Source organism: Opisthocomus hoazin, chromosome Z, assembly GCF_030867145.1.
Source record: "Opisthocomus hoazin isolate bOpiHoa1 chromosome Z, bOpiHoa1.hap1, whole genome shotgun sequence".
NCBI classification, from domain to species: Eukaryota; Metazoa; Chordata; class Aves; order Opisthocomiformes; family Opisthocomidae; genus Opisthocomus; species Opisthocomus hoazin.
In genome coordinates this window covers 59,930,270-59,956,072 of record NC_134454.1, presented here as the reverse complement: position 1 = coordinate 59,956,072, position 25,803 = coordinate 59,930,270, and the positions used below count along the sequence as shown (strand labels likewise).

Here is a 25,803-nt window from a genome sequence, read left to right as displayed (position 1 = left end):
CACCTGTCAAGACTGCTGCAACATTTCGTTCCCCATTAAAAAAAAAAAAAAAGAAGTGTACACTTAAATTCCACAGATAACAGAGAAAAGATTCTGGGATGATAAGAATTTAGTCACTGTCAAACGTTATTTCTGCCAAAATATATCAAGTTTTTGCATTTGTGCATTGATACTACATGATACAGAATTTACAACTCTTGCTAACATACTGCATCTCTCAGTTTTAATATCTTGGATGACGAGTTAAATGCAGTATTAGAGTCCAATTGGATTTTACATGCACTCTCTGAGTTACACAAGCATTTTCCAACTATGTCTTCTTAAAATTCGAAACGCACTAATTCTTTTTACTTTAACCTATGCTACACAAGATACCCAAAAGTACAAATATTTTAGCTACAAATGACTGCAATAACCAGTAACATACAATAAAATAAATCTGTTTTATTTATAAAATGTTCTATGTCACTAAACCAAACAAACAGACAATCGAAGAACAGTACATTAGTTAAGTTTGAATTCTGTTCTATTACTTTAAAAAGACCCTCTCAGGTCTCCTACTTAATAGGTTCCAAGAAGAACGTTTTAGGCAGCACATGCTGTTACAACAAAAAGAAATAAAATTTTAAGTAATTTAGCACAGCAAACTGAGAACTCATTAAGAAACAAAATTAGTAAAACATATACATATATTCCCAGTGCAAAACTTCCGCAGAGAAAATGAAACTGGAAGAATGAGGTGATACAAACTCACACCAAAAAAAGAACATGCATTTTCTTAATAGATAACTAGGTTCCAAGAGAAAAAAATCTGTGAACAAAACTATCTGTTTGAAAAGGCATACACTATATAGATGGTATTTATATCTGCAATACGTAAAGCAGCATTACTTTGCAGCATTACTTTATAGTTCAAGACATGATTACCTGCTAACTTCAGAACTCAAGTAGCACAGCAGATGAATGGCCCAAAGCAAAGGTCCTGCATATGTTGCAAATGCTGTAAGGAAGATAGCTGGTATCTCCACATAGCTTTCTAGTCCTACAAAACCTGCTGAAACATCCACAGTAGCAATGCCATTTGAATTTCCCTGAAAATAGGAATAAAAAAGTAAAGATTCCAGTATCTCCAAAGAAACATTTAGAATACAATTATTGCACCAGTTAAAAACTTACTCTGTAACACACTTTACAGTACAGCCATATTCTTTACGTTGGAATTTCAGTAAAGGAGCTTACCAAACAAGAGCTTCTATTTAGGATTTACAGACTAAGGTAACATGCCTGTTATTTAATAAATTACATCAAAAAAAGTTTAAAGCAAGCAGCGACACTTGCTGATTTTACAGTAATAAAGAAAATGCATTTTTCATCACACATGGTTCAAACCCAAGATTTTAGGCCTGTTGTCTAAAATTACACGAGGAAATAAATATTTCTTGCCCTTAGAGACAACAAGGCTCTAAAGTACAGCTGTAGTGGAACACCACACCGCCCGCCTGCCTGCCCCACAAGACAATTTGCTGCATGTAACCGGATTAAGACAGGCAAATTCAGAGAAGTTTCTGCTTCCCAAGTCTCTATACCACAATAGATCGTGTTGAAATAGACCAAAAGTCAGCCTAGATAGCATGAATCATCAATAAAAGGCATTTAAAACCTAGGAAGACAAAGCCACAAGGAATATACAACAATGAAAGTATCAAGAGTTGTCCACAACTTGTATGTTTTACCTAGTTCTCTTTTTCAGTGACTAAGACCACTAAATAACAAGGGAGAACATAAAATGGAAGGAATTATTTTCCCCTGAAAATGTCCAATTATTTAACTTTACTCATATACCTAAAGCCACAAACACACCCTGTGATTAAAGCAGAATATTTCTTAGCTTAGCAGGTCACAGATAGGTTTCCCCAGACTAGTGAGAAAGCTCTCAGATATTCTTATCGTACCTGGAGAAGCTTATCAGTTTCTACAGCATTGGTATTCTAACAGCCATAAAACTCTCCTTTCTCCCCTACAGAATGCCAGAACAATGCAAATGTAAGGGCTGTCACCACTGACAGACTCAGACCCAGTCCCAGCACAGCATACGAGGAGTGGCAGCTTCACCTCTCCCTATGACCCGATCTCCTCTCACCTGCACGACTGCAGTTTTCTTGAACCACAAGTTACCCCAGCAAGGAAGTATTATCATCAAACACACATCTGAGTTCCAACGAAACCCACAGCACACAGGGAAGCACAAATAATAGGTAGCTTTTTCAGGTACGTAAGTAATTAGGCACCAGGGATAGCAAAAACTCTGTTCCTGAAACAGCTCTAAAGCCATCCATGTTGACAGAACCACTCAGAGCTCATCATCAGTAGTCATTGTCCCCATGAATCCTACCATGAAGATATTCCCCAAAGGTAAGAGAAGCTTGAAGCTGTAAGAGGGCAGTTAGTTATAGATTTTACCACAACATCATACAGCAGAAAAATCTTGACTTATGACTGTCAGTCTTCCTCAGTTTGACCTTCACCATGCATCACTTAGTACATTATTGTTACACTGCACCAGTCCAATAAATTATTGTTATGCATTTAGTGTAATGTTCAGCAATGACAGGAGAGCAAAGAATAACTAATGACGAGCAGCTAAAGAAAAAGCATATCTGTGCCCTAGAACCTGTTAAGACAAGGCTGCAACAGAAAGCTGTAAAATCAGGCTCCTCCTCAGGCTTAAGGGGCACAGCCTGAGGACACAGCAAGAGCAGAAAGATCAGGTGCAGCACTTTGAGAGCAGGGCAGGGTGCAGCTCCTCAACAAGCAAAATTTTGACACGAGCAGGTAGGGAGGGAGCCTGCTCTCCTCTCCCCCAGCCCCTGCCCACAGCAACAGGTCTTTTCCCTAGCATATCTCGTTATTTTCTGTCCCTTCCTTCTCCTCTGTATGATGTGTGCAGAATAGAAATCTGAGATATCAGGCAATCCTGCTCATCTCATGAAGAGCTGAAACGTTTCTTCACACTATTTCCTCCACCTGCACATACACATAATTGATCCTTGGCACGTGAGGCCAACTCCCCATCCCACTGCATGTGAGAAGGAGCAAGAATAAGTGCAACACTTGGGAGTGCATGTCACTGGTCCTGTACAACAGGGCAAAAAGATGTACTCTCCTCTGGAAGGTAGTGAGGGCAGAGGAAGGAATCAGGAGGGAGGAACAGGGCTTTCCACCTTCTCCCCAACTCCCTGTAGTTCCTTTCACACAGGGCTCACTCCAGCTATCTTTGACTTTGTTTAAAGTTATGTAGCTGTGAAACAAGGAGAGCAAAGATGCACACACTTGGATGCACACACTTACAACTCCACCCACACTAGATGTTAAGGGTCCAAACACCCCACTCTCATCAGGAATCTGCCAAACCTCATGGATGGCTCCACAGCTACTACTGGAAGAACCCTGCTGAGCAGTAAGAAGCATTTTTTCTTCACGTTTGATATCTTTCTTCAAGACGAATTCATATACTTGAACTGGATTTCCAAAGCTTATAACTTCTAACACTCCACACAATACATAAATAACTGACAATTCAGAGAGTCTGCTTTTATTTTAAAGTATCACTCAAGTATTTCGAACAATGCAATAGCTTATTGTGGTAAGGACAGAAAGTGACAGGAGACAATGCACTATTGCATAAAAGCATTCCATGATAATCCATCATGATCTAGATCAATGAAGCACAGATACAAGAACACTGGCTAGAAAAACTACCCAGGATATTTACTACGGTAACAGAGGAGAATCCTTCCATAGACACTAACGAAACAACCTAAAACCCTCTTCAAAGCTGCAATCATTTTTCTGAAAACTTTTCAGGTACCACACCACTCACTGAATATTGGCTATTACCTGCAGTATCTCAATGACTTTCACTGAACTGAGAAGTACAGAGGTGCAAGACAAAACTGACACACTTCTGGCTTGTTTAATGACCGATGTAACACAGTAGACTGTTACTGCACTTGCACTGAGCCCTTCACATAATTGCATGCCTTTCTAGTAACTGGAATTCTATAAAAAAGCATAGAATGAGGAATTTATTGTGATTACAGGAAGCAAATAATTTAAGAGGAAAAAAATGAAGTCACTGGAAAAGGTTGGCCATAAAGTTTCTGCTGTCTCCATACCTGGAGGTTTCAAGACCCTGACCAACCTGGTCTGACCTCACAGCTGATGTTGCTCTGAGAATGGGGTTGAACTGTGGGCCTTCTGAGGTACTCTCCAACCTAAATTTTCCTACAATGCTCTGAAATCATAACAAGAGAAAGCTATGAGCCACTTTTTAAAGTCACTCAGTCCATCTCTCCACCTAAAGGCAAGATGAATTAGATACAAATTATTCTGAAAATACACAAACCTATTCTGTTCTCTTCCTGTAATAAAAAATACCAGAAGGCATAAACAAGTCTTAAAGATTTTGAGCCTGTATTTTCTTTCTCCTCTTCTGCAAATATACTGCTCTAAGGATGGGAACAAAAAGTCTCAAGACCAATAAATAAATACATGGAATTTTTGTTCATTTATGAGCTTTCATCCAATGTAACTAAAACATTTTAAGAAATACTTAGAGCAGTATCAATTTTTTAGCAGCTGCTACAGTTAAGAGAAACAACCAAGACATTTCTTTCTATTTTATTTCTCAATGCATTTGAAGGGGAAGGAGCTATGATAAAGATACAGTATACTTCTGGGAAGTGACTGATGAGTAATGAGATGTGGACACCTCAGAGCTTAGGAGAAAACAATCAATCATTCAAGCTTGTTGAAAAATTCATCAGGAGGTTCTCAAGCTTGCAATAATATCCAGACAAATAAGTAGCTTTCTAAATAAATGTATTAATTTCATATCTGCTTGACAATACTGGAGAATTTTTAACTTTGCTTCTCCTCATTAATTTACACAAAGGAATAAATAAAGCAAAGATCCCAGCTATTAAAACAAGACTAAATAACAAAGTGGTTTCACCCTGCTCCACATACATAACAGAGGACTTCAGCCAGCCATGCTCTGAAAACCTCCAAGCATGAAGACTGCATAACCTGTGTGAGGAACCTTTTCCACTGCTTACTATTCATAGAAATCTTGCTAAAGGGCTGGAAAAACAAGTTAATGTGTAGTCTTCCCATGTAGGTTACAACTATTTAATAAATCTGCCTTTCAGGTTCGCATTGTCAGAGAGCAGCAAGGCTCAGCTGGTTCTGCAAGGGAAGGTAAGCTGGGAAATGGGCATGAAAACAAGGCAGGTGAGAGCTGTAAGTCAGGAGGACTGGGAATGTTCAGTGGCATGTCCAGGTCAGTACTGGCTTCAGAGACAGGGATCAGGATCAGACGCAGTCCAGGGATCACACAGCAAGTCTGCAGTGACAAGGCAGGTCCAAGTTCAGGCTAGGAAGTGCAGCTAGCAGGTCCAGATCAGGATTAAGGAGGTACGTGATAGGCACAAACATAACTGCTAACACACCTGTGACACAGCACAGGCACTAAAGCAGCAGATTAAACGCAGCTCCCAAAGGGAAGGAGAGCCAGTCCCTTCCTTCTAGCTTTTCTCTCAGCGGCTCTCGCTCACTGACAGAAATAACCTTCAGCTCTGCTAAACTAAACTGCTAGACCAGAGACGCACTCAGGGCCCTGGCACAGATGAAGTGTAGAATACAAAACCAAGTGTAAGTTCAAGGCATTTGTTTTCAACCTGTACATTATTTGACTTTTTTTTCTACTTCAGATCAAAATATTAGCTTCCACACCCGGGCACTTCATTCTCTTCCCCCATTTTCATCAACTATACTAACTGATCAATTAAAAAGAGTATCTGTTCCTATGAACCTTGCAGCTATGCTTCCGTAAAGTCTTTAAGGACCCTACAATATTTTTTCAATAGAACACTGCCTCATTTATTAAATAGGCTATCCTGAACAAAGCTGTTCTTACTCACTATCATACTCAAAAGGCCATCACTTACATTCAACACTTAGTGAGACAGTTACTGCTTTTGTCATCACATACCCTCTTGCCTACCAAGAGTTAATAAAGGCTTAGCAACATAGGCAAGAAGTCTCAGTCTCCTCATAATCACACCAGGATATGTGCAAAAAGTAGTTCTCCAAATCTCTCTACTAATTCCAGATGGAAGGGTTTTATATTTAGTTTATATTTCTCTTCTCCTGCTTCATTTAGCTAGCACAGTTTAAATTTAGTATCCAATCTGATCTGCATCAACAACAAATTTCAGTGTTTTTCAATTTCTGTATTTCAGTCATAAACCTGCTATCATTTGTGTATGCTACATTAGATCTTTATGCCTGTCTGGAAATTAAAAACCCAGCACCACTCTGAACCCACCCAGTTTAATAGTGGCAGCTCTAGTAACCACAAAACTTGAGGAAAGACAGGGAAGACATTTAAATCTAAGCCAGCAGTGCACATCATGCCTGATAATACAGTTGTGCTTCCTCCACATCTCTCGTCTAGCATCCAAACACAGACATCACTCACTCCAGAACTAGTAAATGAATGATTAGTTAATACCAAGGCAGGCTGAACAGAGGTCAGTACTGAAGCTGAGAACTTGATGGACTTCTCCAGCAGAAACAGCCCATCTGTACCTCCTTAATATTCAGTATTTGAGAACAAATGATACATACTCTGTCTGAAATACAACCCTTTCCTAAGTCAGTCAGAATGTAAGATCTCAGTGCTGATGGTCACAAGGCCAAGACAGGTAGTTGCTAAATCTGAGACACCTGCAGTTCACTCAGTAAGAACGCTGTATTTTCACTGGAAGGCATAGGAGTAAGGAGCGGATCTGAAAGCTGTCACCAAGCAAAGAGCCTCCTGGTTTTCCCATAGGGTAAAGGAAAAAATTAAATGGTTTATTTGAACAATTAAAATCTGTTACTAAACCAGAAAGCCACATCACAAAAAGTGTGGGTACTTTCAGAACTCCACCTTCCATCACCCAGATAAGGAAAAGCTGGAAACTGTAGACAGCCACTCAGGTAACCACCTAAAATCAGCTATGGCTTCTCCTGAGGTCACTCGCCTGTAGTACTCTTGGGACACAGATGAGCAGCGAAAGCTTGAGTGCCTGCCTCTGTCACAAAAGGTGTGAGTAAACAGGGGAACCTGCATTGCCATGAGGGGAAAGTGTTTGTAACACACTTGAAGGGGGGTTACCTCTATGTGTTTGGGAGAGAGTGGCACCAGTGCAGGGGTCAGGGCTAGATCTTTTTCAAATCAGGTACACAAAATGGCATAGAAATTGATGAGTGTTCATCTGTCATATATCTGGTATGGATCTTGCATCTACAGTTCAGTGACTGCCAGTTAATTAAATGCCATTAATATATGATTGCCAGTTAATTAAGTGTCACTAATAAATCAATAAGACACTTCAATCCTGATTTTAAGTTATACAAACTGAGCAGCTTTTCCCTCACAAGGCATTTGTGCTCTAGACTCTGAAATCAAAGCAAAGGGAAGGAGAAAAATATAGCCAAGAAAAGCAATTAGTGAAGAAGTGGGGTTTGTAGGTTGTCAGGTTTTTAATTTTCCCTGTAGTGCAGATCAGAATGCTACATACTGAGCAAACCTACATACAAAGAGCGTGAAATTAAACACAATTACTGGAAGAAGTCTCTCCATCATTGGAACTAGAGTCCCAGACAGGAAAACCTAATCTCAGAACAGATTGGGAGAAATTTACCAACTGAAGAGAGAGCATTAATTAGATACTGAGAGCCCTTTGTAGCCTATGTAATTTTATGAGCTACCAGCTTGACCATTCTACTTTTCTACACCAGTGTTTTGCACATCAGAGAAGTGCTTTCAATTGTGAAGGGCAAAAAGAAACCCCTCTTAGCCTTGCATGATTTAAATTGTTCCTTTCCATACCTGCAGCACAGTTTTTTCATCAAAAAAAAGCTAACATCTGAAGAATGGTATTTTGGTCAAACTCTTAATCTCCATCCTAGAAAGGACATCTAATGCAAATGTACTTACAGCATTTTTAAAAGAGAAATGAAAATTTGTTCTCTAAGGAGTGGGGGTTGGATGAAAATTCCATCTGTCTTGACTCTTAAAAGCACTTTTTCCTGTAACAGAATTGATTTCTCTATGTTTGAAACATCTCTAGAATGTTTTGAAAATAGAAAAAATAGAAAAATAGAGATAAATAGAGAAAAATAGAGAAAATAGAGAAATAGGTCACAATTAACACTGTTCTTTCTAAAATCCTTCCTGTTCTATTACAAATCATTTGTCATTTTATTCTGTCTCGGGCATGCTGAACAGGCTATACACCTTGGTTTTCCAAGTAGATAGCCAAAAAAATCTGCAAAAGACTGTTGGCAAGTTCTTCTGAAATGGATACATTTTTTAAAGGTCTCTGTGCTGAAGAGAGTAAAAATTTGTCAAAATTTTTCCTAAGCTGTTGCTAAATTCAGAAGAATCTCCCAAAAGCTGAAGTTTACAGACATGTGATGGTACACGAAATGGCAGCTCCTTATCTAGATCTGCTGTTTCGTATCTCTGACTTTATAATAAACCAGCATGGGAAACATCATGGGGGGAAAAAAGCTTTGGTCTTCTGGTAGAAACTTGAAGTTTTGATAACTATCACCCTTCATTCTCCAGATCTTAGAGTGACAGGAGATGCACAAAGACCAATCAAGCAACCTGGCTCACAATGAAGCAATGGAGAAATTCTCTTTTCTGAGCTTTGGATGCTGTGGTTCAGCACCATGTCTATGTGCAAGAGACTCCCTTGTCAGAGCTAATTTCTGAAATATCCTCAAGTTTTCTGAAATCTGTATCATGCTAGAATTTATTACTTCCAAAGCAAACACATCCAGAAAAAATGTCAAAATTGCCAGTGGGGTGATGGGCCTGGAAGGATGCCTGAAAAATGCAGGATATCCAACAGCACTATGTGCAGCCAATTAAAACGGAAATCACTTCTTTCAGTCTTCTAAAAACCTAAAATCTCCTGAATTGCAAGGGTAGCTGAAAGTGCAAAGAAACAGTCATTAAAAAGAAGAAGAAAAATCTTCAAATATATTTCTGTCTTCCCACTAACACCAGTATAAAACAACTAAAAACCGTGACACTTGCTATTAGATCTGACTGTTACTTTTTACTGGTCTTGAATAGATACATTTTTATTGGTATAGAAAAAAACCTTTGTCATACCATAGTCAAATGGAAAGACGTATCATGCTCTCGATAGCCTCTGCTAGCTTATTTCTGAAGCAGCTGCACACATTTTCCAAAGTTTATGGAAATTCTTCCAGAAAAGTTACTCCCCAATTTTTTACAGCACTCAGGTTGAAGATGACACAAAATTTAACCTGCCCAATTACACTTTCACAGCAAATGTGTTATTTCAGAAAGTCCTTATTTTGTATTCCATCATACCATACTGGCCTGAAGATACATGGGCTACACATATCCAACGCACTTTCACCTCACAAGCAGGCTTTTAACACACCATCTCCCATAACATCCTCGCAGGCAAACTGATGCAGTCCCGGCTAGGGAAAGTGGACAGTGAGGTGCACTGAAAAGTGGCTCAGTGGCTGGGCTCACAGGGTTGCAACCAGCAGTACACCTGCACGCCAGGCACTAAGGACCAACCCCAGGGCTTGGCACTGGGGCCGACACTGTTTAACTTCTTCATTTAATGACCTGGACAACGGGGCAGAGCGCATCCTCAGCAGGTCAGCACACAGTGCACAAGTGGGAGGAGTGGCTGACACAGCACGTGGGTCTGCTGCCACTCAGAGGTGCGTTGAGAGGCTAGATAAATGGGCTGACAAAAAACTCATGAAGTTCAGCAAAGGGAAATGTCAAATTCTGCACTTGGGGAGGAATAAATCTATGCCCTGGGTCAGGCTAGTGACTAGTCACAAGGAAAGCTGCTTGGCAGAGATGGACATGGGGTCTTGGTAGACACCATGCTGTCTATCAGCCAGCTATCTGACCTTTGTGCAAAAACCAGCAGAACCTGGAACTGCATTAGGGAGAGCACCGCCAGCCACTTGAGGGAGATGCTGCATTCCCTCAGTGCTGAGATCACATTTGGGCTCCTGGGTCCAGTTCTGGGCTCCTCAGCACAAGACAGACATGGATGTACTGGAGAAAGTCCATTGAAGCGCCACAAAGATTATGATGGGTACAAAGCATCTGTCATACAAACTTCTATCTGAAAGAGCTGGGTCTGTTTACTCTGAGAAAGCTCAGCAGGGATCATAATGTGTACAAATACTTGATCAGGGGAGTATAGAAGAAGTAGTCAGACTCTGGCCTTCTCCATAACTCAGTAGTGACTAGCGAAAGGGTGAAAAGCAATGCACACAAACTGAAATACAAGAAGTTCTGTTTAAACATCAGAAAAAGCTTTTTTGGCTAGGGAGATCAACCACTGGGACTGACTGCCCAGAGAGGTTGCAGAGTCTTCTTCCTTGCAGGTTTTTAAAATCAAAGTGGACACGTGCTTCACCTGCCATTGGACAGGGAGAGGTTGGAATGAATGACCTGGAGAGGTGCCTTCTAGCCTCAAATCTTCTGTGACGTGGTTGTTCTGTGAAACTCTCAGCCAATAGTATCATCATCATGAAAACATTCAAACCATTCTCTATTGGTCCTCTTTCGAAAACCAGGATTTTCTGGCCAGCCTACCCACCACTAAATTTCTGGCAGCTGCTTTTGCTTGGTACCTCAGTACTGAGAGAGCTCTGCCTTCAGCCTCTTGCCAGCCCCACTAAGGGCTGCTCCCAGAAGCCCATAATCAGAGCTGACTGCCTGAACAGTAACATTCAAGACATGCAAAAGCCATTCAACTAAGAAATACTATGTCCTCTGAGCAGCAGGTGGAAGGAAAACTGGGTAGGAAGGGATGAATCACGACAATCTTGTCCCCATCAGAAATTGCCTGTCCTGACATACACTCTCTGAGCAAAGTCAAGCCAATCCTCAGTCAGTACTAACTGGATCAGAAACACAGTAGCAAGTACCCTAACCTTGACCAGGGTTTTAACATCCTCAGCCATGCCTCAAAAACAAAGCCAACATGATTGTCACTTTGAAATTTTGCAACAAATCACAAAGCCTGTCCTCCTAAACCAGAAACAACCTGATTCCCAACTTAACAAATGCCCTCTTGAGATAGTCTGCTACACTAAGTTTCCAACACCATTAGGATTTGAAAGAACCTCTCCAGCCTCCATGCTAAGGAAAGCTTTTGCGGAATTGCAACCTTATTTGCAATGCAGAGAACTGTGTTACTGAAATTAGTAAGGCTCCTCAGAAAAGAAGATACCACTTGATCTAGTAAGAATGGCAATTAGTTCCGATTCTCATGAGACATTACCTCATCACAGAACTTCCTTTCAGTATTCAACTGTATGTAGATCTGTCATGATGTTACCAAAGGTTTTATAAGCCTCAAGAACCAGGGACAAAAAGCCACCTGCCTCTTATTGGTATTCATCAACTCAGATGAAATTTTTACATTTATTATCACCAGAACAGTACGTATCAGGCGCAGTAACCGACCAAAATCCCCCCTGGTACAGGTACATGATACTTTTAACACTTTTGGAAATATATATTGAGAATAAGTTATCAAGGTATGTATCTCTCCCTGATTCTGAAAACAAAACATTGATAATGAAGTTAAAAAGTAAACCCTTCTGAGAACTCAGCAAACTCATCTACTCTGAGATTTAGTTGCCATTTTACTCACAAAGGATATTTGTTTCAAAAACTATTCCCCCCCACCTCTGTAGCAGGGAGAGTATTCAGCTTACCTGAAAATAGAAGAAAGCTTGGCCAAACCAGTAGTGCATGATAGTAATCTGTGCTGCATCAAATTTCAAAGGTCTCCAGATATATTTCGTCATCATTGACTGAATCAGCAGACAAAACACCAAGACTGGTAAATTGTGAGGTCTAAACAGAAGGGCTGCTAGTAGAACCAAGCCACTATACATTTCCCATAATCCTGTACTCTTCACGCTGGAGTCTGCAGAAATAACCTGTGACTTTAGTAAATCTTTAGTGCCAGTGAAGATTATGCCAAGAACAAAGACATAAACGAAACGAGCTTCAGTAATTCCCCTAAAGAGGAAATTTAAAAAAAAAAAAAAAAAAGTAATAATAATTAATAAATAAATAAAACAAAACATTAGTTACTTACTAATACCTATTTCACAGATCAAAAAGTCTTTCAAGGGCGATGCAAGACCAACGCAGTTCTGCCAAACAGATTAAATTCTAAAGCTAGTACTGGCCAATTTCATGACAGCATTTTCTCAAATACAAAAAAGTCTAAAAACAGTTCACACTTAAATTACAACACTTCCAAATCAACATTAGCAAAGAAAACAGCTTGTGCTAAAAACTAAGCTAACATAAAATATATTAAAAAGATTATCTGTCAATTAATGTAACTAAAATAAATTTATGTTATCACTAATCAAGGTCTAGATCCACAAATACATTCATATAAATACACCATTTATATACTACGATTTTCCCCAAAAATACTCCTTAGAGTGATAAAGAAACTTTATTTCAGGAACTAAATTTACTTTAAAATTACTATTCCCTTTAAGCTGTTCAGTAATTTTTCACAACTCATTCACACAAGCATGTATTCCTTTTTAGCCAACCAAAACGCCAGTGACAGTATTTGAAGATTCTTATTGCAGTGTAACATTTCTGCATACTTCAGACATCTTCTCACCTTACGTAACTGCAGATATACAGATATGCTGGTTTACACCAGCACATTTTTACCTTGTAATTGGACGCATTTTTCAAATGCCTAAGCAATCTCATCACAAAAATAATGACTGTTATATGTAGCGTCTACTGCCGTGTTCATTGCACCTATAAATTCATCGGCCTCTTCATTTCAAGTGAAAGTCAGCTTGTGAAGAAAACACAGCATCTCGTCCAAAAAGCTGACAAGGACAAGGACCAGCAGGCTGAAAAACTGTGACCTGCTATTCTAGAAGTGCCAGGCCCAAGGAAAAAAGAAAGTGAAAGCAGACACCCATCAGAATGCACTGATATGCTTATGTTTACTGGGCAAAAAATGTCACAAATTATGTTAGTATGAGCTAAGATATAATAATAATCCAATGAACTCACCAAATAAGCATATTAAAAATTTTGTGGTTATAAATTTCTTTTTTATCTTGCAAAAGAGAAAAATACAAGTTATCTACACATTTTATCCATAATTTAATACAGGGTATCCTTAGGGATTACCAGTCACTTTATACACAAGTGGTGAATGAACATGATCTGCTACCAAATTAATACAATTCACTCAGCACTGAGGATTCCTGAGTCATCTGGACTTAATAATATATGGAGGATTAGACCATGACACTAAAAATAGTAAAAGTGTAGTTATAGTTGGTGTACGTAGCGTAACTAGCTGACCACAGAAAACACCACTAGTCAAAATTTCTAAAAATAAATTTCTCCTTTTAACTTTAATTATTTTTTTCAGTCTTTGGAAGGTCACCTTCCTTCTCAATTACTACCAACTGAGCTTGAATTCAAACTTTCTTTTCCACATACAGAACAGAGAACCAACAAGCAAGAGGAGAAATAATAAGCAACAGTATTTACAAGTTCAGCTTTCATTTTGCACCCACAAAACTAAGAAAAAAGGCAAAACTACCACGTGATAGTGATATGGCCTTCCTAAACCTGAATACAGTGGTTGGTTCTGTGGTTTAGCTTTCAAAGGCTCAAACTCATACCTAACAATCTATACAAATGGGCTTTACTATTTCATTCCCTTAAATAGCAAGCCTTTGTAAATCCCCTGTAAGGCCCATTGGCTTTTTCCTTTAGGAGGAAAAAAATAAAAGCCAATAAAGTTTAGACAGTTTCTGTGTTTCTGGCTAATGGAGAAATTCAGTGTACCTTTTCAGTGTCTCTGGTAATTCTGATGTAATTATCACCATAAAATATTCAAATATATTCATGTGACTTAGAACTAAAACTTTCAGAAATAGCTTTGGGTATTTGTCACTATTAAATGAGTTAAGTGAAAACTGAAATCAACCTGTTGATGAAAATTCAAACTTAAAAAACAATTTCTCAGCAAATGCACTACTACTATTTTGTTTGTGTCAGTATGGTATATACTCCTTCATGGCACAAACTATCATTTTTTAAAAAGAACTCTGAGGAAAATGGAAGGCCAAATTACTTCCTTGCATTTTTTAATTTAGAGGTTATCTTAGTGTAAGCCATAGAAGATGGGACACAATTCAATTGGCTCTTCTCCCTCATCCACCTCCCAGCAGTCATCACATTCAGAGAAAACACTTGTCTTCAGTAAAGGGTACAGAGAGGGGGCGTTCCAGAGCAAAGAGTCTCAATCTTACAGAAGAAAGCATTATCCATAAAAAAATGCACTGGCTGTCTACAGCTTTTTCTCATATTACACAAAACTACCTCTACCTTGCACCTGAATGTGGAGCTACTCCATATCACAAATACAGTAAAGAAACCCCTAGACACTTTTCAAAGAAAGTCCTAGTTTTGTTCCTGGTGGCATTTTAAACAGGCTTTACCATTTATCACATCAGCCATCCAATAAAGATGAGCGAGGATAACCATGTCAATGCATCAGCTAACGTGAAATCTACTAACGTGTCTACCGTCATTTCCGACATGCTGTATTGGGAGCCTTGTGCAAGATAGTGTGTTTGAGGAGTTACTGATCTTGGGCAAACCATGTCTGCTCTGTTAGGCCCTGTACTTCAGGCTTGAGAAGTCCCCATGTTAGCAGGAGTAGCCGTTGCAAGGGACCATGTTGGAAGCTCTGTGCTGGCCTGTGTTGTGTGCTGGTGGGTGTTATGACAGAGAGAATGTTCTGACCTGGCAGGAGTAGACACATGGGTTTGTTACGGTGTGTCTGAGGGTTTTTTTAATCACAAAAGAAAAGGCACCATGGTATGGGAGGGAGGCAGAACCTCTCCACAGATGGGACCTGTGTGCCACAGCATGCCATGGGAAGATTTGTCTGGGCCTTGTCTGATGGTGCACGCAGCCAAGGTTCCCAGCATCTGAAGGCACTCGCTACCTATATTCGCCTTTTTACTCTATATTATTAAAACATCTATTCTGCTACACATTTGTTGTTGGTCCTTTCTTACTGAGATCAGGAAAGAGCCCTGCACCCCAATTCCCGGCCCAGGTGCAGAAGACGTGCTACCACAAGGGTCAGAACACGCGTTTGCTAACCCTGCCAGCTTTCACCAAACACCTTACACAGAGGATGTAAAGGGCGTAAAGCTTTGGCACATGACAGTAACTTTTAAACCAGTATATAATCAGAAATTTATAAAGGACTGACATAATTTAAGCAAATCATCATGTGCACTATTCAAGGTGAAATGACACAAAAAGCCTGTATCTTTCTTGTTATAATTGCAATCAATTATAACACTGACTATAGATTGAACAAGTTCCCAGTAAATGCTTTGCCTTTAGTATTTAAGTACTCCACTTATTCTTCTAATTGCATTTTATTTGCAGCTCAATTGCTGTATTTAATGTTCTGTCCCACTTTGCAATATTTTTCTTCTTACTGCAAGGACAGTATTCTTCTCCAAGGATTTTACTCAAACACAAAGCAAAACTAGAGGTCACACTCAGAAATCAGGTATGTTCAAACAGAGAGCCAAATCCTGCAGACTAAGTAAAGATTACCATTACTTTTGCATCCGGCAAAACTAGCACACAATGTTAACGCTAGTATACAGCTAGAATTATCTTCAATATTTGGAGAGATAGAATGTATGTAAATATACCTAGATATACATCCATTCAAATATTTGTTATAAAACATGCCTCGTTAGCAAATCTGATCTTCTGTATGTCCAAAGATCTTCTGCACGATTTTTTCCATCTCTGCACATCTTGTGAATCTCTGGCTCCTGATTAAGAAGCTCCAACAGAAACCATTTGTATCCACATCAGATTCAAAATGAGTGCAAGAGAAAGTTTATTACATCCAGACGAAAACTGTTTTACAGCTTCTCTTCCATGATCACATCCTCCTCATCAAACGTCCTAACTGACTCTGGAAGTTTCCCGCAGCGCTCTGACATTTGGAAAAACTTGAAGCTGCAGCGCCAGGCACAACCCAACAGTAAAAGGTGTCATAAGAAAACTAAAGCCACTTGGCTACATTCCAAAAGTAGCTATTGGTGAAAGTGCACAGCTTCCTTACAGTTACAGACTAGTTCTGTAAGAAACTTAACATCCACGTAAAAATCCTTAGTATGCATTCTGCAGCACAGCTTAGAAGGATTTGATTACATCTCGAAAGGTCGTACATTACAGAACAGTCACCTGCAAAAGAAAGATACGGAAAAACAACTCTCCCAATTACTGCCTAAGCATTTTTCAAAACTAGGAAGTAGCTAAATGAGTTTGGGATGCATTCTGCTAAATGTGGCACGTCCATCTAAAGCAAGAGGAGACGGTGCATTTGGACTTTCTTTGTAGAAAAAATACAGGCTATGACTATTACATTTTCCTCATATTAACTCTTATCTGACTGGCTTCTGATCTACCACAGTCAAAAGACACTTCATGGGGCTCAAAACTATGTACACATGACAAAAAAAGTGAGTGCTGGCCACCTACAAAATAGAGTTTTATTCATAAGAATGTGATTCCAGCCTAGACATAATGTTCCCACCCACCTCATCCTCTGATATCCACAGTGTTAGCACCTCTCTAGAAACAGATTTACATATCTGTTGATTAACTTACTTTGAAATATCTTTGCTGTCATGTTGCCATGGAAATATGACATTTCCAATAGCTGCCCGGTAACTGTAGACTCCCAGGAGCCCAAGTGCCATAGCAATTTTTGAAACCAGGGAGCATCTTCTTTGAACCAGAGAGAAGATCATAAGAAGAGAGACTGCAGCCAAGAAGGAGAGTTCAGTTTTATGTTCAGAGCTGGGGAAAAAAAAAAACAAAAAAAACAAAAAAGCCCCAAACCTTCAAACCACTGTAATTACTGCTAAACACATTTGACAGAGCCTTAGCTACAGCACTGTATTCCCATATTAATCACTGCACTGACATTTGTTATGAACTTTCCAAGAGGCATGGTAAAATATTTCAGTATTTGCAGAAAAGCGGCTTTATTAATGAGGTTTTCTATTCAAGCATGCATGTTTAAAAGTGTAATGATTATGTTCCACCACATGCTAGTTATTCTGTTAATTTTATAAAAACTGAGCTGCATATCTAATGCTTTTAAACTAGGGTTTTGTTATTTATACATCTTGAAACAGTGCATTTTGCTTATACTACAGCATTGCATTTTCTAGCATAAGGCAGAAAAGATTTTTGCACAATAGAATTAGAACTCTTCTCTCTTTTTAAATAAATGCACTTGTATTTGGTATGTTTCATTTTAGACATACAAAAGATTACCTAGCCAAAATGACCAGAAACACACAGTTTAAAACATACACACACAAACACATTACCACAGTATGATTCCCTTATGCAACTACAGCATCTTGTACTGGATTAATCCATAGCAGATATAAAGACACAAAATTTGCATCATGGCCAAGAAAATTACAGACACAGTTTGTTTGTTCCCCTGCATCCTAAATAGGTAACACTTATTCCAGAATCAAAGGCATTTCATTGAACGTGCTGCCAGTATGATGTATTTAAATATACAGTGATATCAATTAGCACTTCAAATTGTAACGGGGTAAGGTAAAGATCTGCAATCAACCCCTACTATAACTAGCTATGCAATTCCAGAAAGCCTACGGTAATCCACGAATTGCTAACCCTTGCCTACTGTAAATATTCCCAGAATCCCAAATGACCTAGAACCACTAGTTTTGTTGGATTTACCTTCTGTTAAGAACATCACATAGAGTGTGAAAGCCAAGGGCTCCATCTTCTGTCTTCCACATTTCAAAATGCCATGATAAAAGATCACTCACTTCAGAAAACTGACTGAGCCTGGGCTGTTATCTGCATTAACTCCGACTGCACTTATGATTGGAATTTTATCTTTGATTTAATAAAAATTATAGAACTTCAAACAAGTTCGCTTTCCTGTTCCCTAGTATATGCTTCATCAGGAGTCCGACCAATAGATGTTTCAGCTGTTATGCTTGGAAAGTCACAGAGGAAAGGATATGGGGCAGAAAAATTGTCCTATTAGTCCTCTCTGCAGGACCCAGTCAAGCACCCCATACAACTTAACGAGACTCTCACGAGATGCACTGCGCCCTGCAGGCCCGCAGAGGACAGCAAGAGGAATATATGGGAGAGAAAATGCAGTCTTGATGTTTCTCCTCACTGTTGTTATTCCTCTACAGAAGGGAGACAGTAGAAGCAGTGAACGGATTGCTGCAGCAACCTGTGAAGATAGTGCACGCACCATCTCTTCTGACCAACACATAAAGAACTAATTTAGTAGCCACTGTATCTTTCAAATGAACCTCTGCGGAAAATTTTAAGAGCTTTCAGGACACATTCTCTTTGGCTGCTCATTGTATGAGAGTGAGATAAAACAAATCAGGGATAAATAATAGCATATCATCATCTTTGTCTCTTTATCTAAAAAAGTCAATGCACTTTTGTTACGAGACTCCTGCAGGCAAATCTAACATAGCAACATATAAAAATTTAAAAAATATTCCTACCTGTAAGAAGTAATTGCTGGTGTTACATCGACCAAGACACTCACTAACAGCTACAATTGCCTACAGTGAACATGTGAAATCATACTCTAAGCTCCCAAAATAGAAAGAAAATTCTCAGAGAAGGCCTAGTAGAGAGCAAGGATATGTTAATTGTCATGTGCACATCAGTTACTAATGGTGCTTTCCTGACTGCTAGCACAGGGGTTATATCCAACTCACATCCAGGTTTTCTGGTAACACTCCTCTGTGATTTCTGCTTCAGATTTTTCTGAACCATGTAAATCTGTTGCAAAAAAACTTTTGCCAGTGTTTCATAGAGTTTGCTGAAGAAACAATAAAAGTATTTATAGCAAGTGAAGTCAGGCCAGCATAAATCACCTACAGTTTCAAAGTCTTCCAGCTAAGGTTCTTACAGTTAAGCAGCTAAGTGCATATTAAATTAGCATGTATTTTGGAAGGGGATTGTAGTTGCTCAACATAGAGTCCAGCCATTTAGGAAAGTTCTAAATGATTTTGATATTCTATTCAGAAATACGAGCATGAATGCGATACTCTGCTCTCAGCTGAAATGTACTGGGTTTTGCTCAAACCACAAAACGGACCATGAAGAACCAACAGTTTCCTGACAGAACACCTGGGGACGGGGGAAGGCAAAAAAGAGAGCTTCAGCTCTACGTTCTTATTGTAACAGCTTGTACTCTAAACTTTCATACGTCTGGTATCAGAATGAAGATAGAAGGTGTTTCCTGCCACTGCTTTGACCTCACCTCTCTACTGCAAATACAATTAGAGTAAAAGTAAAAAGAATTACAAATGTGCACAATTCACATTTTATGTGGATAAAGCCTTTTATAATAGTTTACTTTCATTCTACTACGTACAACAGAATACACAGGAGTCACTTAGTGTGCTAGCTTTGGGTGGAAGGCATATGGGGATGGCTAAGTACACTATTAAGAGCAAATCTTATCTTCCCATGCTGCTGCTTCTCATCACTTCTCTTCAAGCTGACGCTGTCGTTGACAGCTTCAGCCCTTCCACAGTGAGCCATATAACAGGTCTGACACCTTCCAAATATCAGGTCTGGCCAAGATTAACAGCGAAATGAAGCTAACCAAATACCAACTAATTAAAAAGAAAACCTGACTTCAAGGCAAAATTAGGGATTGCATGTTCTCTTCCACTTCATCTACTGTCTAATTTTTTTGTGCTCTTTTTCTCACCAGTCTTTTTTTTCTAATTTGTAGCAGGTTTTGCAGAGTCTCTCTGCAAATAACAAACAACATTCTCCCTATTTCAGCACTGTTGAATGCATCCCTAGTAGCCAAATTCAACACACTACAGGTGGATTTTCTGTGTTTTGTTGCTTACATTTTTCCATGCACAAACCTGCACAACAGTCTATACCTCAAATGTTGTGCCCCTTAAGCACTGCACAGATAAGCAAAATACTAGCCTGAGAATGAGCACAGATGTCCAAAAGGTTAATACAGAGGGAAGAAAAGAGGGTAGTTTGTTGATTAGTTTATCTTAGAGATAAAATAGAAGGCTGGCTAGAAAAAGCCTGAGTAGCTCTAACTCAAACTGACAAGGGCACACATGATCTAAGTAAGGTTCTAATTTCTTATTACTAAAAAATGTGCTATTAAGACATAACTATGCAAATTAAACGCATCCTAAAAATAGAATAACAATCAACCTTACAGACTAGCAATGCATTTTGGGAAGAGAAATAACTGCTTTATGCAACTCAGCTTATCACCAACTATTAATTCATGCTATAAGGAAAAACATCATCTCAATCCTGATCAACTAGGGAAACAGATATCTCTACTACCCTGTTCTCTTGTGAAGAAGAACCAACAAAGGCATTAAAACCTCTAACCAAAGAAAGTGCAAGCATGCTTGCCAAATAGGAATTCACAGACACTCTATAGGCCACAGGATGAGCAAAGATTTAGTTGCATTGTTGACTGATCTTTCTGAAGCTTGTCCAGTGAATCATTTCAGACCCAAGAACTCACCTACATGCCACCACTCTAGTCCAAAAATTGTGCACTTCAAATGCTGCTACCTGGGCAATCTTGTAACCCTATAAAGCAACCAAAGTATATGTCAGCGTGGTGACATGTATTCTCCTCTTTGGCTAAAAACTGCTCTGTTGATTTAAGTCAGGATGTAGCTCCCCAGCAGCCCAAGCCAACTTGTGCCACGGCTGCCAGGGTTCTGCTCCATCACCTGCTCCCTAAACACAGCAGCAGCAGTTACACCAGTATAAGGGAGAAGGCAGAACTGCGGCAGCCTCAGTGACACATCCTCTTAGCCTGCCATGGCATGGCAATCTGGACAGTTCCACAATGTCTTTAAAGCCCCCAAAAGTACAATTTTGTGAATTACTGCTTCCTCCTCAATCAAATTGGAATGGCAAGTGGGTTTTTGTAAGGAATGCTTGACAATGGCAGAAAGAAAAAACTATTTATGTCTGCAGCACTTCAGAAGATGAAGATACTTGCACATTTTGTTTCTATAGGAATTTCAACAGCAGCAGTGCTGCCTTGCACACTCTTCCCTTCCTGCATTCCCGTTACTAAGCCAGCCAATTTGCCTGTGAAGCTGGATGGTAAATCAGAGTGGGAAGCCAAGAGTTCCCCACACTGTCTTGGGTTACTTTTCCAGCCACATCTATTCAATGATTTAGCTCACCACACCGACAAAGCAACAGCTGTGCTGGTAAAATACAGGGCCAGGGAGGGGAGGAGCAAGACAGCAGGTACCTTGCCTTGTAAGGCAAGAGCTCCTTTAACCTACTATTGTAGCCAAACAAGCAGTCGTAGCCTAAGACTACAGCTGCAGGACTTTGTCTCTTCTATTTGCTTCAAGAGCCAAGCAAACATACCCAATGGGAGGGTATAGTTTGGTGGAGAAGCGCAGGCAGCAATTTACCTGTAAAATTCTTTAGTTTTGGTTTTGATACCTAGCTGCTGTACTTCAGCCTTACTGAAGGGGGAGGAAGACAGCTTTCATTTAAATAGGGCTGTGATGGCTTTATGAAGGGGAAGTAATCCTTATTCAACTTCAAACACTTCTGTGATGAGATGATCAGCCCAGTGGAAGAGCAGAGAGCAGGCGATGTTGTTTATCTCAGCTTTTACAAAGCTTTTAACACCATCTCCTATAACATCATCCCAGGCAAACTGATGCAGTCCCAGCTAGGTAAAGCGGACAGTCAGGTGCACTGAAAAGTGGCTCACAGGGTTGTGATCAGCAGCACAAAGTCCATCTGGAGGCCAGTCACTAAGGACCAACCCCAGGGCTTGACACTGGGGCTGATACTGTTCAACTTCTTCATTTAATGACCTGGACAATGGGGCAGAGCGCATCCTCAGCAGGTCAGCACACAGTGCACAAGTGGGAGGAGTGGCTGATACAGTAGGTGGGTCTGCTGCCATTCAGAGGTGCCTCAACAGATTGGAGAAATTGCCCGACAGCAACCTTATGAAGTTCAACAAGGGGAAGAGGCAAGTACTGCACCTTGCAACAAACAGCTACACACTTGGACAGACTTGGGGCTGAACATCTTTTCAGAGATAGCTCTGGTGCACACTGAGTTAATTATCAGCCAGCAATGTGCCCTCGCACCAGAGAAAACCAACAGCATTTGGCGATGCATTACGAAAAACACTGCCAGCAGGCTGAGGAAGGTGTTTCTTCACCTGTCCTCAGCCCTGCGTCCAGTTATGAGTTATCCAGCACAGAGAAATACATGGACATATTGGAGCAAATGCAGCGAAGGACTATGAAAATGATGATGGGAGCATCTCTTCTACAAAGAGAAGCTCAAAGCCCTGGGACTGTTTAGCCTCAAAAAAGAAGGCTCAGTACAGATCTCACCAGCTTGACTGGAGGTGAAGTGTGTTGCAAAAAGGTAAACCCATATTCTTCTCAGTGGTGCCCAGCAAAAGGACATCATGCAATGGACACAAATTAAAATAAAGGAAATTCTGTTTAAATAGATGGAAATTCTGGGGGGCAAAAATTAAACAGGTGGCCCAGAATGGTTGTGGAGTCTCTATGCTTGGAGATGGACAAGAATCTGAGCCATCTGTTCCAGATCACTCTGCTCTGAGTAGCGGGATTGAACCATGTAATTTCCAGAGTTCCCCTCCAACCTCAACCAGCTTGTGATTCTGTTGTTTTCAAAGACATATATGAATTATGCAAAACACACCAATTCAAATCCATAGGAGAAAAAAAATAACACAAAAATAGCCTCCTCTCCCCTACCTACCCAACAACAAAAAAAAAAGACTAAGCCAGAACAGGTGTAAAGAACCATGGTTTACTTGAGTGGGTTGCCTGGAAGCTCCTGACAGGCAGTAGTGCTAGAACTGGGCATACAGGATTTCCCAGCCTTTGTTGCAAATCAGGAAGCCCCACAAGCACCTGCTCCAGCTGCAGACTACATTCTACCTGTGCTACCTCCCTGAGTCCCCACAGCCCAAGGCTAAAATAGGTTTTGCTGCTCTATAGGCATACCTAACACCAGCAAACCAGAGGTGGGAGCATGCTTAACCACGACAGGATCTTTGGAAGTTAAGTCCAGGCACGCAGACGCAATTCTCAGAAGGCTGGTAACATTTCCAACGGTCAGTAAACATTCCTGGGGCGCCATACTAGCAAAACCATACCTCTGAAACAAACACCATTTTTCAGCTGCAAGAATATAAAGTCCTTGTTTCCTGGCATGGTGGCACTAGTACACCTCAAAGAAAAGGACTGAGAGTCTGAAGAAGACACCTGGCTCAAGAAGTTATTGGGCAAATAAATCTTTGGAAGATGCTCAGGATTAATTATAAAAATCCCCCGCAGTTGCACCAAATCGCAGCTAATCCTGCTCACACATTGGCTTAGCTCATAATGAAGGAGTTCTCTATCATGTAGATGATGCTGGGAATATGGCATTCCTTCCTTAATCCCTCACCTCATCTCAAGAGGAGGAGTACACGGTGAAAGCTTTGGTATAGGACAACTGCTACAATGAGATAAATTCCCTCGTAACTCATGCCTTTCAGCACTCATGCCTGTCACAGCAATTAGCATTTTATCTGTGAGGCTTCCAATAAGTACCAGGTCTCATACTAGTTCGTTACTATGTCACTATTAACGAATGATGAATGATGTTTCATCCACATGTTGTAAGATACTGGCAAGAAATTTCTTTATCTTGCACAGCACAGCCTCCCCATCTGCTGTCTACAAAACTTTAACTACTCAGTCACAAGGTATTGCTTCTCTATCTACCAGCTGAAATATCAAGTGCTTTTCTTCACTGAACAATGACTGCAGTTCTTCACAATATTAAAAGGTAGCAGAAAAAGCAGAAGCCCTTCTCCAGTGTACTTCCAGATGTAAAAAATTCCCTTTCTTGTTTATCATACTGCACTTGAAAAATTCCTTCAGTTTTCCACCCACACATTCAATGTCCGTGATAGACAAGGAAGAATTCTACATGTAGTATCTTCTCCTGCAATTTCACAAAGTTTGGAGTTGAGCAGAACCTTCCACCTTAATGTCAAGGGTTTAATTCTATTAAATGATTTTTAATTTCCCAAACCAGACACTGTTGACGTATACACGGAAAATATTTACTTTTTGCCTCTGATAAGCCTATCGTGTATAATTGGCATTAATTAGATAAGTCATGGGGTGCAGGGCAAAGATTATAAACTATTGGTAGTACAGGTTACTTCTGCATGAAACCGCAGTGAAAAAATCTTCACGTTACTTAACTGTTTACCCGCTTGGCATGTTTACAGCAATTTCTAAACATAGACTGCATAGAAATGTACACATTTCACCAAATGACACATATGTTAGTTTTTAATAAGACAGAAAATAAGACAATAAACCAGATACCCACCTGGTCAACCAATGCCCAAAGTCTGGTCGATGAGCCCACTGGACACCTGTCTGATTCAAGGATCGGAGTAGCCGACAGCAAATAAGGATGATCCATGGACTTGCTAAGCTTATCCACTTATCTGATCTTTTTACGAAATCAGCCGAAGAGGTGGCCTTGCCCAGTTTTGAATCACCTGCTTCTGGAATGTCTATATTCTTGTACTCAGAGGCTTCCCCCATACTATCAAAGTTCTGTTTCACAGTGGTGCTATGTTGAGGGTGACATTCTTTCAGAAGAAAATTATTTCTACAAAGTTCCTGAGAGAGCGCCAAACAAAGTGTATTGATAAGAAAATACCAGGTTTGATGCTCCTCTTCTATAAAACTGCTTGCCCCCAAACTCAAAACATGGCCAATTGTTCCAGCCAGAATCAGCACATCTATTTCTGACCAGCTGCAACCAGACACAACTGGATTCTGCAAACAAAAAAAAAAATACAGCAGTGGTGAAAAGGGATGAAAATTTCACTTGTTTAAGCATCCACAGTGTGCTTACAGCAATTTCCTCTAAGAAAACAAAATAAACAGTGAGACAAGTTATTTCTATCTTGACAAATCCCCCAAATCAATAAAAGAATCGTTTTAGTGTAGCTTATTTAGCTAGCATTGCAACATAATCATACTTTTTAAAATTACATTCTGTTTAAGGGAAAAAACTTCTCTATGAATAATCATCACAACTGTACAGATTAAGTTTCCCTACCACCCTGTGACAGCAGGTTCGAAACAAGCTCTCTCCCCGCTGCACATTCATAGAGGTAAAATAGAAATCCTGCAGAAATCAAATTTAGGATACAGATAACACGTAATTTTCTAACAGTTTAAATCTGTGCTACCCTCAACTCAGTACAGTGACAGCCTTCACTACTCAAATTGACAAAAGTTATTTGCAGACAGTCTGATGGCACCCCTTCACCTTACTTAGCTTGAAATGTGTCTTTCATAATAAAATCTACTTTAAAACTTACCTGTCTATTATTTACTTTACATGCTGTGCCTATCTAAAACCATAGTATTCTTTGTCTAATGCCTCCCTTATTTCGATTTCCTGTTCACAGCATCTACTTG

General features: G+C 39.8%; 1 protein-coding gene across 10 annotated transcripts in view; it reads right to left on the bottom strand.

Annotated features, from left to right (window-relative positions):
- PIGG (phosphatidylinositol glycan anchor biosynthesis class G (EMM blood group)) overlaps nucleotides 1–25,803 on the bottom strand; it is a 95,189-nt gene that overhangs the window by 37,746 nt on the left and 31,640 nt on the right. For 7 of the 10 annotated variants that reach the window (XM_075447278.1, XM_075447280.1, XM_075447281.1 and 4 more), the window contains exons 9-12: nucleotides 24,695–25,152; nucleotides 16,859–17,050; nucleotides 11,854–12,163; nucleotides 928–1,091 (exon numbers count right to left, since the gene is read on the bottom strand). In XM_075447278.1, the coding sequence (XP_075303393.1) occupies nucleotides 928–1,091; nucleotides 11,854–12,163; nucleotides 16,859–17,050; nucleotides 24,695–25,152 (1,124 nt within the window). Of the gene's footprint in view, nucleotides 1–927; nucleotides 1,092–11,853; nucleotides 12,164–15,888; nucleotides 16,433–16,858; nucleotides 17,051–24,694; nucleotides 25,153–25,803 lie in introns of those variants that run through there. The other 3 variants (XR_012766636.1, XR_012766637.1, XM_075447282.1) reach the window with 3 other exon arrangements.